We start from the raw sequence: 18,424 nt of genomic DNA, 5'->3' as shown, positions 1-18,424 counted from the left end.
CTAGAGCTCAGTCAGTTCTGTGTTAAACATGTCTTTTCCAATAACTGTTGTAATGGTGTTTGAATGCAATTTATTATGAAAGACCTACCAGAGGCGTTTTTCAGAAGTGGTGGTACAACACAGATTCAGTAACAAGATTCAGCATACTGAGAACCGAGGAAATTTATTGTGATCTGAGTTCAGGACTTCAGGGGGGTGTAGCACTTGAACACACTTTTTTTCATCCTCATCTATTTAAGTCTAATCCCTTAATATTTAATATAAAGTTTTTCTTTTTTAATTAGCTTGCTAACACTTTTATTCTTCCTCTATGTTACTTGTTTTGCACCAAACACCAAGTCATATTACTTTTATGTGAAAATGTTCTTGGTTTTAAAACCCGATTTTAAACTTTTGTTTAAATGCATTATCCCTCATAATTTGGGATATTAAGTGATATTGTAATGTTACTGTAAAGATAAAAATTAAATACCAGGTTCTATCATGCAGCTCTTTAAAAACCAAAATAAATCAAAGCCCAGGCAACACAAGAACCTAAAAAAGAACAGAAGAACCCAGACAATAAAGAAAAAAAGTGACACAATAACCCCAAAACCACAAAAAACAAAGGACAAAAACTCAAAAAACCAAAGGAAACTCAGCCCTGAAAAAGATAAGAACCCAAACACCATTCAAACCATATAGTGAATAAGCCAAAGAACACTATATCTCAATGTTCCAACAATCTGTAATGCAAAGTATTTAATTGGAAGACACTTTGCTGGGAAAAAAACCTGTTACATTTTAGTTGGTTTAAAAATTTTCTGACAGGCTAGGTAAGAACCTACTGAACAGATGATTCTGAAAATTGTCTGCCATATACCTTCTCTTGTAATCTTTTATTTTTGTTTACTCTGTTTAGTCTTTGTTATCAGGGCAGTTATAGCGGTTGCATAAAAGAAACATCAAAAACCAAGATCAGATTGCAGTGGGATTAGATTGTTAGTGAGGTACAGTCCCTCTCATTCAGTTTCCTTTTTGAATCCTCTCTGAGCTTTAGTTACGACCCACCCTCAGGAAACATCTTAAGACTTCTGGCACGCTGGGAAGTCTCCAGGACAATCTTTAAAGTGTGCATTAGTCAGTGTGCACTCGGTTTTCACACAGCACAGTCTGAATAATGATGCACCCTCTGGGGTCTGCATTGACTTGTTTATTTGTCTGCGGTATTGCTTTGTTATTGAAACATTAAAAGGGTCTAATGGACATGATACAATTATGTGACATTAGAAATAAATTCTGGGGTAATAAGACTCCAAGACTGTGACTAACACAGGGACATAAGAGGGAAACGTTCCCAGGATGGTGACTAAGTTTCCACATGGCCATCCAAAGCAAACAATGCACTATAACCGACTCCATCATAACACACTGGTGTTGGAACAATCAGTGTAGAAATTTACAAGTCAGTAGAGTAATAAATTATGGGAGATATTAACCACTTTTACACGATGATTTGTTTCATAATTAAACCTCAGCATCTTCTGGCAACTTTAAAAACCCTGTCAGTAACTTTTCAAAGAGAATATTTGTAAACGTTCACAAACTAAATCAAAAATCCCACAGAAGGACATAAATTAGAGAAACTATGCTGTTGAACATGGAATAAAGTCTAACTTGATTAATCACTGGATGGTTTTCCTGGAAGCAAACTGTTGACCACACAGCCATGAGGAATTAAATTTCTAAACAATTTAAAATGACCTGTAGTTTTGGGATTGTTTGGGATTTTTTTTTGAGAAACACTCAAGAGGCACAGCTCCAGGATGCAAAGATGTCTTTGTGCTAATATTTATGAAGATGTCTGGTCAGTTTGAGAGGAGGTTGATAAAAATGTCCCATTTGTTTGTTCCAGATGATGAGAAACGTCTGGTGGAGGAAGTGTTTAACAATGCGGTGGACTGTCTGTCAGACGAAGACAAGAAGCTCCCTCAGGTGAGGAGGACCGTTTATTCTCACTATTTCCTCTCAGATTGTTTGATGTTTTTATTAACATCCACATTGTTCTCGGTCAAGTTTTTGAACACTGCACTGTCACCTTGTAAAGCTCAGAGGAACGAACTCAGCATTTCCTTCAGGGTCATTCTCCCCTCTATGAAAAGACAGTTTAACTACTCTGATGTAAATAGCTGCTCACATAATGTCAACACAAGCTCTAACATAGAGCTCCTGTTATTCTACCCGACTATGCTGAGCCACTTTATGAAAACCAGCCGTGTTGAGGTAATAGTTGTTAGTGGGTAGACCTCAACAGCACCAGCAGTGACAGGGCCAATGTACACCACACTTTTCCACTACAAGGTTCAATGCTTTTCACTCAGTTTCTGTGTCACTGATGCTGTTATTACATGAATTATCTGTTAAATAGACACTAATCTGCCTGTTGATGCCCTCAATGTTTAGGTGGAGCATGTGCTGCCGTTGTTGAAAAGGGGGATAGGAATCCATCATGGAGGTCTGCTGCCAATCCTGAAAGAGACCATAGAGATCCTTTTCTCTGAGGGCCTGATCAAGGTACGACTGATGCCACATCAAGCTCTCTTTAAGATTAAGATTAAATCAGTTATTACTTACAGTTTAATACCCAAATTCAGGAATTTTGTATATACGTACAAACATAAGGAGAGTTTAGTAAGTAGCAAAAAACCCATATGAATATATCAGTAACTGCATTTACATGGACCTGAGTATCCCGGTTATGAGTCATATCCCGGTTTTTATCACATTTGGGATACTGTGTTTACATGTGCACAGAGAAACCCGGTTATTCATATCCCTGTATACATGAGAGAAAGTAGTATCCCAGTTTCTGCAGGTGTATACATACACAAAGAGAAAATGGGATACTCAAGTCCATTTAAACGCAGTCACTGTTCTGATTTGTGTGAAACTATCAGAGGTGCTAAATGTCAGTATTCTAGTTGTAATAAAATATGACACTTTAAAACAGATTTCCCTGCCAATTTGACTCATTGCTCACCTCTTTATGACTCATCATGGAGTTTGTGGTATGAATGAGGTCAATATGGACAAAAGTCAGTTGGCCAAGGAAGAATTAGAAATCAGTGTAAAAAGTTGAAACAAACACTAAATTGCTGTGAATGAATGCACTGGGTTTCTGCACTCTACCTTTTAAAGGACATTTGTGTTCATCAAATATTACAATGTCAAATCAATGCTTCTTACTACTAGTCACTTCACTGCTCAAAGCATTGATTGCATAAGCAAACTTTTATGCCTTTTTCCCAGTTGAGTTCTGACCTTTAGAACAGATGGCAAGAAAAGACCCTGATATCAGAGATTTGAAGTTCCAGTACTCTTCTGACTGATCTTGGTCAGAAAGAAGTAGACAACAGAGAATAACCTTGTAGATAAGAATATTCCAGTGTCTTAGACAAGGGATAGACAAAGAAGACCATCCAACACATTCATACAAAACAAAATGATGGGTGAGTGCTTCAGAATTACTTATGAACCTCAGAGCTCTATTGTTAACTGTGTTTAGAGCATGTAATATTAATAGTTACCCACACCGATGAAATCGGCAGGGGGTTATGTAAAGGGTTCTGTATCTTTGTTTGTTTCTTTGTGTACAAGATAACTCAAGAACAGAAAGCTGGATTAGATTTAAAGTTAGATTTTGGTGATGATCCGCGCACCCGTTCGGTTTTTCTCTGACTTCTAATTTTGAACACCATAGTAATCAATGGGAGCGTGAGTTCCTCGGTGGCGCTGCTTAAGCGCGGGTCTGCCGCCTCAGACGGCCATTCTAGTTATTTTTGTTAAAACTTTATTTGTATACCACTTTAAAAACAAGGTTTTACAAAGTGCTTTGACATGCAGAAAAATAAAGCAGCAGAACCCAAACAAGAGAGAAAGACTGCAAAACAACATCAAGACAACACTCAAGGTTAAAGGACCTAAACAATATAAAAACCAACCTGCATATTAAACCCAAACATTAATACATAGACAGCATGAGAAATTATTAGAACTAAAACATCCAGAAACATCATAAGCACTTAGATATCCCATGACAGCACCAGAACTAAGACATCATAAGGACTGAGACATCCAAGGGTAACAAAAGAACTAAGACATCACAAGAACCCATGAGTCCCAACACAGGAACCCAGCGACAAGAACCTGAGACCAAGGGGACCGAAGTTTTAAAAGCAATAAAAAGAGAAGCAATAAGAACTAAAAACATCAAGAGGTAAAATTATAATGAAAAATAAATGTGAAAGAATAAGTAAGAGGAAGGAAAAAGTAAGTATCAAGAGGGTAAAAGCAAAACCCCAATAAGATCTGCCTAAATAAAAACCAAGATTAGGCTGAAACCCAGTTTCAGTATGAGCCTTTTAACCAGCTGCTGAATGTGAGGAGCAAAAGGGAGAGATTGGTCAATCAAAATTCCAAGATATCTGTAACTCATAAAAGACTTGATCTGTATATCCTTAGAGCTGGAGCTGGGTAGCAGGCTCAGTGGAAAATGCTTTTTTCTCCGTCTGGGAGACCCTCCAAAAAAATCTCATCTATACCACTGCATCCTCTGTGTATCAAATCTTAATGATTTGAGGATTCTTAGATCTTCTGTGGAATTTTGCAGCATGTAGCACATGAGAACAAAATTAGGTACTCTGGCCCTAGTTCAGAAAAATAACAAAACTGGGTAGAATAGAATCAAACAAATCTGTGATTCGGTGGTTTCTACCCCTGAGTGAGTCAAAAATTAACAATAGTGTAATTTGTGCAACCCAAGCTGTCTCTGTACCACTAATATGGCAGTGAAGCAGTGTTAAAAGTATTTGGGATTTGTTTTGATTGTGCACACACACACAAGGATGCCCGCTCATTCACACAGCTTGAGAGAGAGAGAGAGCGAGAGAGAGAGCGAGAGAGAGAGCGAGAGAGAGAGCGAGAGAGAGAGAGAGAGAGAGAGAGAAAAGCATGCCGGCTTAAAACGTCACTTGGATGCTAATAAACGCCTGATATTGAAGTTCCTTGGTGTGCAGATCTTTTCTGTTTACCACTGTTTACAATTTCCTTTTTCTTTACAAAAACTACTAAATGCTTTTGAAGAGCTTTCAAGGTTTTTTCTGACTAAATCTTTCTTTCTTAGAAATTGTTCTTGAAAATGTTATTTGAGGAATGAAACATTGACCACATTAATCATCGAAGACAGCCACAGTTTCAACAGAAGGTTAATAATTTGACAGAATACCCTGAAGAAGTTCTCAACTAGTGCGTCTGGACTAGAGTGGGTCGCACAGCTGTTTTCAGTGGGTCACAAATTTGTCTAAAAGTTTTTTTAAGTGCTTTTTCTTAAAGTTTTTAACAGCAGAAAGGAAATAAAAACTGCTTTGCATTTTTCCCTGATTTTATTTTAAATTCACCAGAAGTAATAGGAGATTTTATCAATGATTTTTTTAAAGAAACTTAAAGTAATTTTACCAAATAGGTGAAAGATTTTTTTCTAGAATGTTTTTGAGGGTTTCTTTGGGCATTTCCCCCGAAACTTTTGATATTCTCAGATACCTTTCCTCTTCGCTGAAGAAAATTTAAAGATGAGCATGGGACTTTCAGGAATTTTCAGCAACCTTCTCTAGTAATGTTTCAGTAGCTAATTTTCATTGGAAACATTAATTTTGGGGAATTTTTCCAGAAAGTGTCTGAATTTTATCTGTGATTTTCCCCAGAAAGTTTCAGAAATTTTCTATGATTCTTTCCTGGAAATGTTTTTTTTTTTTTTTAATCCTTTATCTCATATGCCATACTTTCTTCAATCTCTTCGCTCTGTCTTATTTCTATCTGGGCTTCAAAAAGCACTTGTCTATCAAGTGTTACAAATATACCAGAAATTTGAGTCACAATCTGTCATTATGGAACCTGTATTGGGTCCAGAGGCTAGACCGGCTGAGAACCACTGTCCTGAAGGATACTTTTTAAAACTGGACTGAAAATTGCTAAGTCTAAAATTGTGATAAAATGAATGTCGCCCTTCTTGTTCTCATTTCAGGCCCTGTTTGCCACGGAGACATTTGCCATGGGCATCAACATGCCAGCTCGCACTGTGCTCTTCACCGGCGCACGCAAGTTTGATGGCAAGAAAAACCGCTTTGTAAGAGCAAACACACATGCACACCATTATTTTCATATAAGAAACCAATAGCTATCATGTAGAGAGAAAATTCTCTTGTGAAATTTGTTCAGATTTTCTCCCTAATCCTACATTGCATGCATCATCCCTTCATCAAACTTAAGAAAGAAAATAGCAACCATAAAAGTCTAGTTAAAGCGAGGGAAGCAGCCATTTTCGGAAAGGTTTCCTTGCTTCTAAAGAGAAGCTGATTTTTAACCTGTAAACATGGAATTACCGAGCTAAATGAGGCTAATCTTCTTGTTATTGTACCTTCATAGAGAAGCCAGTGAAATGGCTAAACTCCCTTTAAACTGTTATCTCTTTATAACAACAGCCCTGGTCTTTGTACAGTGCAAGGCTGTCACACAGTGCGTTACTCTGAGGCCTTTATAAGGTCTGCAGGCCCTGCAGCTCACATCGCCACATAAACAGCCACGTATTGTTTATAGGAGGTGGGGGGCTGTGAGTGGAGCTGCCGTCACTTAGCAGCACCCTTCAACTTCACTTCATACTCTTGCACAGTGAGAGAGAGAAGGAAACTGCCCTCCAAGAGGCTCATGAAGAACATCTGGTGCCGGTGATGATGCCAAAGCTCCACGCAGGCACTCACACATTTGAATACACGCGACTCTCATTCCTGAACTGCACTGTGTTTCAAATCAAGAGCTGATCCCCTTGCATGCCTTAAATTAAAATCTGATCATTTCAACACAGGGATGATCTTATCTGCCCTTATTGTAGCGTTTTTATTGCACAAAGACTAGTAGATATGTGGAGTTTAATCAGAGCCATGTGCTGCTCGGAGAAAAGTCCTCAGAGAGTTGTGGAAAACTGGTTTAATCTCATCCTCACGAGACAGTTTCTTCATGAAGATTTCTCTATTGTTTATGCAGAAATACCTCATTTTTTTTTCTTTTAATATTTTTGGTCACATTCTCACTCAAATATGCAGCAAACATTTATCACAAAGCTCCTCTCCCTTCTTTTTTAACTCAGTTTTGTCATGCAAGTTATAACTAGAGAAGCATTTTAACACATTTCTTTCCTCCTTATGTGATCCAGCTTACATCAGGTGAGTACATCCAGATGTCTGGGCGAGCTGGGAGAAGAGGAATGGATGACAGGGGCATTGTTATCTTCATGGTGGATGAAAAGATGAGTCCAGCTGTGGGCAAACAGCTGCTCAAGGTACAGTGAATGTGACTGCTGGCTTATTTTTCTGGATTTAACTACTAGCTATTCATCACATCCTTTAAACCACTTCAGTGATGTCTACACACTCTTCTGTGAAAGAACTCCACTCTCACATCAATGAAACATATCTCTTCACTGATTTTCTGAGTATTTGTTGGACCACTTCAATGGAAATTATCAGAAGTGACTTTTAAGTTTCCTTCCAAGGATCATCCGGTCATATGTTGCTCCAGTTAAATCTTGATATTGCAGTCACAGAGAAGCCAATCTTGTGTTTTTGTGTCTTTGATTTGAAAGATTTATATCTACCATTAATATGTAGCTGTGCAGGTTTCCAACAAGGTTGTTTTAATGTAAAACTGTTTGTTGGCGCTGTCATGGGGCTGAACTCCCAGGGAGTCTTGGAAAGCTCAGCAACATATCTGTGGTTTTTGGAGTTGTGATTGCAAAAGCTTGCTCAGTGTTTATTTTGGGAGAAGTGACTTCAGACAGCATTAATTTAAACCTCTCAGCTTTCTTGGCTCTCACAATAAAACACTTACAACATTACAAAAACACATCATTAACCACAGCTGTATGTTACTTAGCATCATGAAAGCTTTAATTTTTATTTATTTTCCTTCCCTGCAGGGCTCAGCAGATCCTTTGAACAGCGCCTTCCACCTGACCTACAACATGGTGCTCAACCTGCTGCGAGTGGAGGAGATCAACCCTGAGTACATGCTGGAGAAATCTTTCTACCAGTTTCAGCATTATAGAGCTTTGCCTGGTGTGGTAGAGAGTGAGTGATTTTTTCAGATTTTCTGAGATTATTGGGATGAGTGGGATTTGTGCTGTGGTGGAAATCTGTAAGAATGAATTAAACTGGAAAGCTTTCAGGCAGAGGAATTCTGCATCAATTAGAATACAAACGGATGACAGATGATAAATTAAGCAGGTTTTAGTTTTTTTTTTTATGTTTGCTTAAGATTTTGGGCTTCTGATTTAATCTGAAACATATTTACACATGTGAAACCAACTTAGGCAACATTCTGGACTGTTGACTGTACCGTTTCTATAAATAGTATTCATACCCTTTGATGTTTTACCCTTTTGTTGATTTTATAAATCAATAACTGTAAATATGATTTCGCACACACCAAACACTGCACATCACAACAAACACACCATTCCCACTGAGAAGCACTGTGGTGGCAGCATCATGCTGTGGGGATTCTTCTCCTCACAGGCTTGTAAAGTTAGAGGGTAAAATGATGCAGTCAAGTATAGGAAATTCCTGGAGGATGATCTTACTCATTTTGCAAGAGAACTACAGCTTGGGAGGAAACTACAAATAACTATAGTGTCAGGTTTTTTGTTATATTTCCTCTCCCTCCTTAACTCTGCTAATCCTGTTGAAAATGCTAACTACAAAGCTGTCAGTCAGGATGTTACATCTGTGTCTTTGCTACAAAAACAAATTAAAATAAAACATCAAGAAATGAACAACTGAGAATAATTATGCATGAAAATTAATGTTGCAATGGGATGGTTATGAAAGGTTTGCTCACGTTAGCCCCATCTCCCTCTGTTAACATAGGGTCGGTGTGTTTTATGATATTCTACAGCTAGTCAGCAGGGGGAGCTCTGAACATTTTGTCTTCACTCCTAGGCAGCTGTTGCTCTATCCATGTTCATAAACAGTCAATGATCTGGACCAAAACACTGCAGCTTGGCCTGTCAAAAAGAGTTCTTCTCAGTCCAGATCAAACTGAACCACAGTTTAGTTTGTTTTTTGTGTTAAAACATTTTTTGGATGCTTCAGACTCTTGGATCAATCACTGAAAGTTCTGGCAGGCTCTCGTTGTGAGCAAGAGAAATTTTTTAAAGGGTTTTTAGATCTGACTGACACAGTTTGCCCAACTTCATGTCAAACAAGAAGTCTTGACAATTGTTTATTTGGAAGAGAATGAAAGGGGATGGAAAATAAACAGGGATGAGACATTTAAGTCTACAAATCACCGATTTCCAGTTTAAGGGAGCTGTATCTAACTGGGTTAATGTAGACAGGACACAATAGTATATAATATTTTGTTAAGTTTTCATAACCAATTTAAAGTCAAAACTTCAAAGATGTGTACAGTGTAATAAAACCCTATTTCAGGCCATCTGGTGCGAAGCATTCTTAATATCTTTGTTAATAGCTGTGCAAATTGCATTAGAAATTTCAGAAATCCAAGAGAATTTTCTGTTCTGTTGGTGCAGAGTTCTAGCATAAACTTCAGTCATGTTACTTTTTTTTCTTTTTTCTTTTTTTTCAGAAATAAAGAAATATGAGGAGCAGTACCACTCCATTGAGATTCCCAATGAAGAGAGTGTGGTCACTTACTTTAAAATCCGACAGCAGCTTGCCAAACTAGGCAAAGAGATCCAAGAGTTCATCCACAAACCTAAATACTGCTTACCCTTCCTGCAGCCGGGACGGCTTGTGAAGGTAAACTTACAAACATGTACAATCAATATAAATAAAACTTGATTCACTTGTGTTTTAATGTCTTTTTTTATTGTTACTTAAGGTGAAAAATGAAGAGCATGACTTTGGCTGGGGAGTTGTTGTAAACTTCTGCAAGAAGTCTAATGTAAAAGTAAGTTAGTGTTCCATTATCGCTCATATATGAATCCATTCACATGTTACTGTGACTTATGTGCATCTCCTCTTTTAGACCAGTACAGACACTGATCCGCTGTATGTGGTGGAGGTTTTGTTGCACTGTAGTAAAGAGAGTGTGAAAGACGCTGCAACAGAGGCTGCTAAGCCTGCAGGTCAAGGGGAGACTGGAGAGATGCAGGTGGGTGCAACAAAGAAAGCATGCCTATCAGCCTGTAATGGAATAAATATGACTTCACTTTTTTTATCATTATTCTTTTTATGCAGGTTGTTCCAGTGATGCTCCATCTCCTCACCTCCATCAGCTCGGTCCGTCTTTACATCCCCAAAGACCTCAGGCCCTTTGACAACAGGCAGCTCATGCTTAAATCTATACAGGTGCAGCCTCCAGCTTTGAAAAAAAAAAAACATGATGGTCAAACATGTGGACCATTACAATCCTAATCCCCTTTGTTGCTATTGATTTATCTCCCCCTCCAAACATTTTGTCGGCAGGAGGTGCAGAAACGATTCCCAGATGGCGTTCCCCTCCTCGATCCCATAGACGACATGGGCATCAAAGACCCGGCACTGAAGAAAGTTATCCAGAAAGTGGAGGCCTTCGAGCACCGCATGTACTCACACCCCCTGCACAGCGACCCAAACCTTGAATCTATCTATTCTCTGTGTGAGAAGAAAGCTCTGGTGAGAAATTCATGTTTCCCTCATTAAAAACACAGCATTTGAAAACACTGCTAAATGTCAAGTCCTTCACTACAGCAGCTCATTTAACAACAGATCACACTTATGTTTTGTTACCACTGAATCATGAGTAAACCATATCTTTCCTTTTATTTACATCAGCTACCATTTAATAGGGTTACAAATCATGACCTTTCTTTGTCTTTTCCTGCCAGACATGTCGGCTTTGGCCGTATATACTGGTAATGACAATTACAGGAAGAAAGCAGGGACGTAATTCCCAAGAACCTCACCCTCAGTTATAGGTCACAAAACAGTAGATCATGAACGGTGAGCACAATGTACTGGGTTCAACTCTGTTGTTTGATATAGCAGACAGGGACCTTGCTTCCCGTCTTTCAGCTCTTTATCACAAATCAGCAGCTAAACTCCTGCATTGAAAAGAGAAATTAAGCAGCTGAGTCTTTGAAAGACCAACACCCAGAACAGAGAGAGAACGTGACGTACACTGATGGTGTTATATTTAGAATTGACATTAAAAAAATTGTCTTGTTAAGTTTTTGTAGGTACAGTACTTTGTATTCCACTCACCTTAAAAGAGACAAGGGCGCACTCGCAATAGGCCATCCTTACTGTGCCATATTCTAACCGTGCTAAAGCCCATCTGACCCCCTCCCCTTTCCCCCCTTTGGCCCGCACTCCCACTGCTCAACGCATCCAGGCCTGGGCACGGATACGTCACGCACCGACTTCCATCGCACGAAGCATCCACTGTTGATGAACTTATACGTGTTGATGACTCAGTATACATAAGTATTGTTTTATAGGCTGTAAAATAGCATCAGATTTATACAAAATCTGATCTGACACCAGAGTTATTTCAGCTGACCTGGGATCAGTAGATACATTAACTATACAGAGCCCTGTGAGAAAGCGGTTCATAGCGGCGAGTTATCACTCACAGCATATAATCTGGAGCCTGATCAGGGTTCCAAGCACTTCTGCTGAATGAAACCCAGACTTTGTAACTTAAATGATCCCCTACAGTCATTCCTCTGTGTGTTCGTAAACTGTCTGAATCCCCCTGGCATTCCTTTATGCACCATGAACTGTGCCATCTCTCTGCATAATTGTGGTTGCCTTTCAGAGTTGCACCAAACAAGCTCTCATGTCATAGGACAGTCCGTGTCCAGAGCAGGATTAAATGTCCAGTTAAAATTTTCTTTTTTTATCACGACAAGAGCAATTTTTAACCATCTGATGAGAGCTGGAGGTGAATACGCCGCAGGATTAATAAACAATGCTCCATTCAAACGTCAGCAATCAAGACCACAATTTCACTTCTTGATAACATGAAATAGAATTAAAGGTAAGTTAATTCAGTTAATGATAGTATTGTATCATAATTTTATAATAAGAGAGGTTAAATCAGGTGTGAGATTAACCCCTACACACATTCTTCTGTGTATTTGGCACTCTCCTTTATGCACAGAGGATGTAAGGTGTTTGTTATCTTGTGAGCTGCTGTTTGTGGCTCAATCAAGGGAAGAAGCTTTATTTCACAAACCAAACCAAAAAAACCTCTCACAGTTGTTAAAGCCTTACTTTGCTAGAAACTGGTCAGGAATGTGGACTGGACTGGGATCCATTAGAACAAGGTCGTAGTGGAGATGTGTGAAGTTAAATTCTTCAGCTCTTATAAAATCTTTGTAACTTGTTGAAATTCAGTGAGTCAAAATATATAGTTCTATCTCTCTTTCTAGAAAAAATCCTGCTTTCTCTAGCATGCAGCTGCTGCCTGGTGTGCTCTCTTTGCTCTGAAGCTGGTCCTTTTGTTACTTCACATTACATCACATTCCCACGCTTGTGCTCCTTCATTTGCATCCGTGCCTTGTCTAGGCCCACCTCGTCCTTCCGTTCCAGGGCCGCGAAGCGTGCCGGGCCGAAGCACAGAACGATTGCACTCACACTGGCCAATGGTAGACCAGACTTAAGGCTGAAACAGGCCCAGGCACGGTACGGATGGCCTAGTGTGAGTGCACCCTAAGGCAGCGTCCCTTGCATAAATGCCTTCATAACAGTGGATGCCATGAGTGGAGTGACTAACAGCTATCAGCAGTTCATTTGAGCAGCGCAAGCTTTACATTTCCTGCGCCTTTACCAGAGTTTTAATTTGATACAGAATTATAAAAAATTGAATGATATCAAAGCATTTTGACATCGCAGCAACAAAAAGTCTTTAGGGGCACAATAGTGGGTCATTTTGGGGCACTGGTTTGGCTCAGCTAGTGGAGCAAGCGCCCATGGACTAGAGCTGCAGTTCTCAGTGCACTGGTTGCATGATCGTCTCAATCCCAGTACTGTTTGGTTACATATCCCCTGCTGTCCTATCAAAATAAAGCTAAAAGGCCCCAAAAAGTCATCTTGAAATAGAACTTTTTTTTGTCTTCTTGTTTGCCCAATATAAAAGGTGGGGGGGGGGATCAAGTTATCAAAAAATGTGACTATCTTACTGCTTATCTATGTTTGTTTTTCAGACACTGATTTTTAAATTTTAAGTCATTAAATAATAATGGAATATGGAACTAATCACAGCAGTTAGTTTAAATTTGTTTTAAGTTACCTTTATCAAAACTAGACTGACAACTTCAGGGCTTACATAAGCCATTCCGAAAAATTACCAAAAAAAAAAAACAACATTAGCAAAGTTATGGCTTTGAAATGTTGCCAAATATTTTTGTGCAGTAAAGTCAGGGTTATCTTTTTTTACTTGTACATAAAATGTGTCTGAAAGTCAGGATTTTTTAAGTTTTAGTACTTTTTTAAAACTGTCACTAAATAAATAGAGGTTCTGTTGTTTTAAACAACATCAAAGCGCCTTGTCTTAGCCCTCAATTTAGCATTCAAGTTAAACGTATTGGTCATTCTATTTAGCATGTAAACTACAATGTAAATATTTAAATAAAAGTATAGAATATTTTTTTTAAGTCAAGATTATTAAAACCGATCTGCATAGAACCATGGATATCTGCAGCACATTTCACATCCCAGTGTGGGTGATGCAAAATCTTCTGTTTCTACCAGTGGGGGTTAAATTCAAACCAGACCAGATTAAACAATTTGCATAAAGATTTACATTCCCCCTGTGCTCCTGTTTGTGTTGTGAAATGTGAGGTTGAGTTGAGGATGACTTCATGTTTCATTAGCAGAAGAAGAGATTAGCCATCTTCTAGTGTAATCCCTGCAGCTAATCCTCTGTCTCAGCCTGTATCTGACCTCCAGTTTAACCTTTTGCAGCACTGATACCTCACCTACTGTATTTGTTCAGCATGCCTTCACTCGAATCTACTAAAACACCGTAGCTGCTATTGTTGAGCCTTTTCATCAGACTTTTGATGCTTTTTCTGAATTTTCTAGAACAAGCATCTGAATATCTAAACCTTTCAGCTTTTGTGTGCACTCTTGGGAGATTTTTCATTTGATCCAAACCCACATGTGATCAGTTGTGCCAAACTTAGGACAAATGTGCTTCAGTTTCTCAAAAATTTAAATAAAATTTTTGAGTAATGAGCCAAACTTGTGAAATCTCTGTGTACTTGTGTTTGCTTCTTTGGCCCTGAGGGGTTTAGTAATGCTGAGTTTCAAAGTTTAAACAGAGAATGGACTTCATCGTGGAGAGATTAGCAGGCCAAAGACCAGATAAGACATATCCATCACCATGATAGATAACAGTGTTCAGAATTATCTCATGAACAAAACAGCTGGTGGTTATCACTTTACACTCAATCATTACAAGCAATTTACAGCAAAATCCTCAAAGAAGTGATCTGTTTCTTGGTATAACAGCAGATATGTTTGATTTTAGATTGCTGCAGATGTTCGAACAGCCAAGCGGGAGCTGAAGAAAGCTCGCACCGTGCTGCAGATGGACAAGCTGAAGTGCAGGAAGAGAGTCCTGAGGCGCCTTGGCTTCGCTAGTCCCTCCGATGTCATCGAAATGAAAGGACGGGTTGCCTGTGAAATCAGCAGGTGAGGCAGGACGCACTGACACCCTGCAAAAAAGATGTATAAATTCAGATATTATTAAACTTAATTTTTTTTCATGTTTGTTTGCTAGTGAAAGGCATTTTCAATAATGTTGCCAACCAGATTGCCCTACAGTAGATGTAAACAGATCCAACAGTTGATGTGAGCGAGGTAGCACACTGGGGAATGTTTAGATAATCAGATGGCCTTTACACAGCTGAATGAGCTCAAAAATAAACATAACAAACTTTATGAAGCATTATTTCTTAAACAACAGCTGACTCAGAGATGATCAGCGTGCACTGACTTTTAATCATATAAGTTACATGAGCATGGCATGTAGCATCATATAGCCTACAAAACATCCTCAGATAATTGTTTGTATACATTTTTAACAATAACTATTAACAAGACTACACTGTGTTATTTATAACAGTGTCATCATGTATGTCAGACAGTATGCTGTGTTTATTTACTAAGGTGAGGTGAAAGAAAGTCTGCTGGTTTGGACTAAATGACCAGAAGACATCATCTTTTCTCTCCTCTGCTCTCTGTCAGTCTGTAACATACACTAACTCTAACATCTGCATTTAAATGAGATGATAAAGAGACTTCACTCAATGTGTTTGCTGACCGGTGTATTAACCAACAAGCAGAATCTCGATCGAATGAGACCAACCAGCTGGAAGGTGTCAGCCCCAGATAATGACTGTCTCAACAGACTCACACTTGTTGATGTATAGTCGTTGGTAGTTACCAGCTCTGGATTTACTTAGAAAAACAGCTTCAGTAACTAAATGGTTGACGTCACTCAATACTTTCTGTATTCTATGGTGGAAACGGAGGTCAGAACGACAGGAGATGCAATACAGAATAGCACTGTGTGTCTGACACTCCTGCAGTGTTTTCATGCTTCCCTTTTGTGGTTGTGCAACAGTGTAGAGCCAAGTATTTCATTATTTGCAGGTGCAAGGTGTACGTGCAAAGGTGTAATGGTAGCAGAACTCTGGCTCTGTTTTCAGAATTGCAGTCTTGATAATGAAGGTATTATGGAGAGGATTCAGTCTCACAGCACTGACTGAAATTGTTTAGGACCAGTGTGTTTGGAAAAAATAAACATCCTGCTTGAGTCCGACCCTCAGTCTGAATTTGAAAGATGTAAGGATAAGTTAATTAAATACACAAGGGTTTAATAATAATTAAAGTGCAGGAAGGTAAATCAAAATAGAAGACTGGACTTTCCTTGTTTAATCTAATCCCAGAGTCTCTGTTTATTTCCAGCAACTGATAAGATCAGAGAACATTGAAGTTCAGTTTTAAAAAACAAAAGCCCATGGTTTCAGGCTATAAATGAGAAGTCATCTGCTCCCTGTAGTCTTCATTAATTCAACCAGGACACAATTCTGCTTTCTTACACAGAAAAAGGCAAAATGTCAAAGAAATCTTCTGATAAAATCATAATGATTTCCTCTGATTCTTTGCTGATGTTCCCAGTGCTGACGAGCTCCTTCTGACCGAGATGGTTTTCAACGGCCTCTTCAACGATCTGACGGTGGAACAAGCCACCGCCCTGCTGTCCTGCTTCGTCTTCCAGGAGAACGTACGAGCAGACGCACACAAACACGCATAATTCCCCTAATTCTCCACACAAACACATATTTAAGCCTTTCCCCCTGGTGAACACTGAGATAAACAGCCGAGTGCCATTCCCACACATCCCAGCTCCAGTCTCATTCTTCACCTCTTCCCCCGCTGTAAACCAAACAGAAACTTGAGGGCGCTGTGTGTTTTTTCTTGCCTAATGAAGCCTGTTCTCTCAATGAGACAATCCAGCATCGGATTGTTGAAAGAAAGCTTTTCTTTGGCTCAGAGTCAGCTCAGCTCTTCCCCTCTGTCGTTGTCTCTCTTTTGTGTCTCACTCAAAGGAGCTGTCAGAGAGGGGCTGATGACGAGCAGCTGTTAGCATATGTTGTGAGTGTGCAGCTGTCGTCTGTCATTTAAGAACACATGCTGCTAGTCCAGCTTAGGATGTCTGCAAACCTCCAGCATTCTGACCCACTGACATATTCTGGCTTCACAGTGCTCCAGTTAGCGTAAAAAGGAAAACAGGTCAAACTTGTGAGTTTTAAAAAAGTAACCTGAGCAGCAGTGAGCCCTCTTCCACTCCAAATGTGAACACCTCATAAATCCAAATTCTGCTTCTTTTGCTTGGTCAAAGTAGATCTGTTGAAATCAGAAACTTGTTTTCATGAAGTTTAGGCTCTAAAGCTTCAGTTTGAAGCTAAAACTCAAACATTACAATTTTCCCTCTAGGCCAATGAGATGCCCAAACTGACAGAACAACTGGCAGCACCTCTGAGACAAATGCAGGTGAGACGACATAAAGACGACATGATAGAAAGTTTCAAATCAACACAAGTTTTAATTGATGTTAAACTGTACACTGCTGCTGCTTTCCATGTGTTCAGGAGTGTGCAAAGCGAATCGCCAAAGTTTCTGCAGACGCCAAACTGGAGGTGGACGAGGAGACGTATCTGAACCAGTTCAAACCTCACCTGATGGACGTGGTGTACGCCTGGGCCAACGGAGCAACGTTTTCTCAAATCTGCAAGATGACAGATGTCTTTGAAGGTCAATACTCACCTGTATTTACTAAAATTAAATCTATAACCTGACTGAAAACGTGGCATGTCTAACAAAATCTGCCATATAAAATACAATTTGAAGGGAAACCTTCTTTTAAGTTTTTTACTTCTACTACTACTTTCATCTAAATGTTATCCTCCCTATCAGTTCATATTGTAAATTTTATCTCCGGCTCTTCATTAATGACCTCAGCTGTAAAATATTAGTCATGTTTATAAAAAGGAAGTGAGTCAGGGTTGAGAAACTTTTACTAGGGAGTCTTAAGATGAACTATTGTCAAGAGAGCATTTTGAAATGTATCAAAACAAGGATTTATTTTGCAGGTCGGTTATTTCAAAATAATTTCCTGGAAAGTTTCTTTGTGTCACTTATCAGGAAACTTTGAATTTGCCTGAACATGATGGTCTATTTTAAGTAAAATAAATATTTTTTTTTTGGTCTTGCGCAAAGGTTTCTCCAGGCTACACTGTAGGAATAATCAATATTTATATCTTTCACTGAAACACTGTCTAGAAATTCATCATCTTTAGTAACAAATTATATCTGTATGATAAAGTTTTGCTTAAGGATGTAGATTTTAAGAATCTATAAATCTCTGCCGATTGTCTTTCAGTTGAGAATGATTGTTGCTGTTCTAAAGCTGAATTTCTGATTTCTCATGATAAAAATCAGAGGGTATTTCTGCATGATGGACTTGTTCTGCCTGAAAATGTTTTGTGTGAATTAAAGCAGGATTATAGATCTATGATCTCACAGACACAGATTCACACTTGCTAACACTGTGTGTGTGTCCGTCCTTCGCAGGGAGTATCATTCGCTGCATGCGTCGTCTGGAGGAGGTCCTCAGACAAATGTGTTCAGCAGCAAAGGCCATCGGAAACACGGAACTGGAGAACAAGTTTGCTGAAGGTAAGAAACACCACCATGTATTCAGCTAACACTATGAATTAAGTTTTCAAAGTAGTATTTAGTTTAAGCAGAAAATTCAAATTTAACATGCATTTAAACATGCTCCCCTGGGAGAAAAATGTTGACATTCTGAAGTTAAA

At 39.0% G+C, this 18,424-nt stretch overlaps 1 protein-coding gene across 1 annotated transcript in view; it reads left to right on the top strand.

Moving 5' to 3' along the window:
- mtrex (Mtr4 exosome RNA helicase) overlaps positions 1-18,424 on the top strand; it is a 28,786-nt gene that overhangs the window by 8,798 nt on the left and 1,564 nt on the right. Inside the window, exons 12-26 of the mRNA XM_041810648.1 lie at positions 1,895-1,974; positions 2,443-2,553; positions 6,059-6,160; positions 7,244-7,369; positions 8,006-8,156; positions 9,676-9,848; positions 9,931-9,999; positions 10,078-10,203; positions 10,290-10,400; positions 10,518-10,706; positions 14,569-14,732; positions 16,224-16,329; positions 17,043-17,099; positions 17,198-17,360; positions 18,180-18,284. Of these exons, the coding sequence (XP_041666582.1) occupies positions 1,895-1,974; positions 2,443-2,553; positions 6,059-6,160; positions 7,244-7,369; positions 8,006-8,156; positions 9,676-9,848; positions 9,931-9,999; positions 10,078-10,203; positions 10,290-10,400; positions 10,518-10,706; positions 14,569-14,732; positions 16,224-16,329; positions 17,043-17,099; positions 17,198-17,360; positions 18,180-18,284 (1,833 nt within the window). The remainder of the gene's footprint in view (positions 1-1,894; positions 1,975-2,442; positions 2,554-6,058; positions 6,161-7,243; positions 7,370-8,005; positions 8,157-9,675; positions 9,849-9,930; positions 10,000-10,077; positions 10,204-10,289; positions 10,401-10,517; positions 10,707-14,568; positions 14,733-16,223; positions 16,330-17,042; positions 17,100-17,197; positions 17,361-18,179; positions 18,285-18,424) is intronic.

This window comes from Cheilinus undulatus, linkage group 17, assembly GCF_018320785.1.
Source record: "Cheilinus undulatus linkage group 17, ASM1832078v1, whole genome shotgun sequence".
Classification (NCBI taxonomy): Eukaryota; Metazoa; Chordata; class Actinopteri; order Labriformes; family Labridae; genus Cheilinus; species Cheilinus undulatus.
This window is presented reverse-complemented; position numbering and strand designations above follow the sequence as displayed.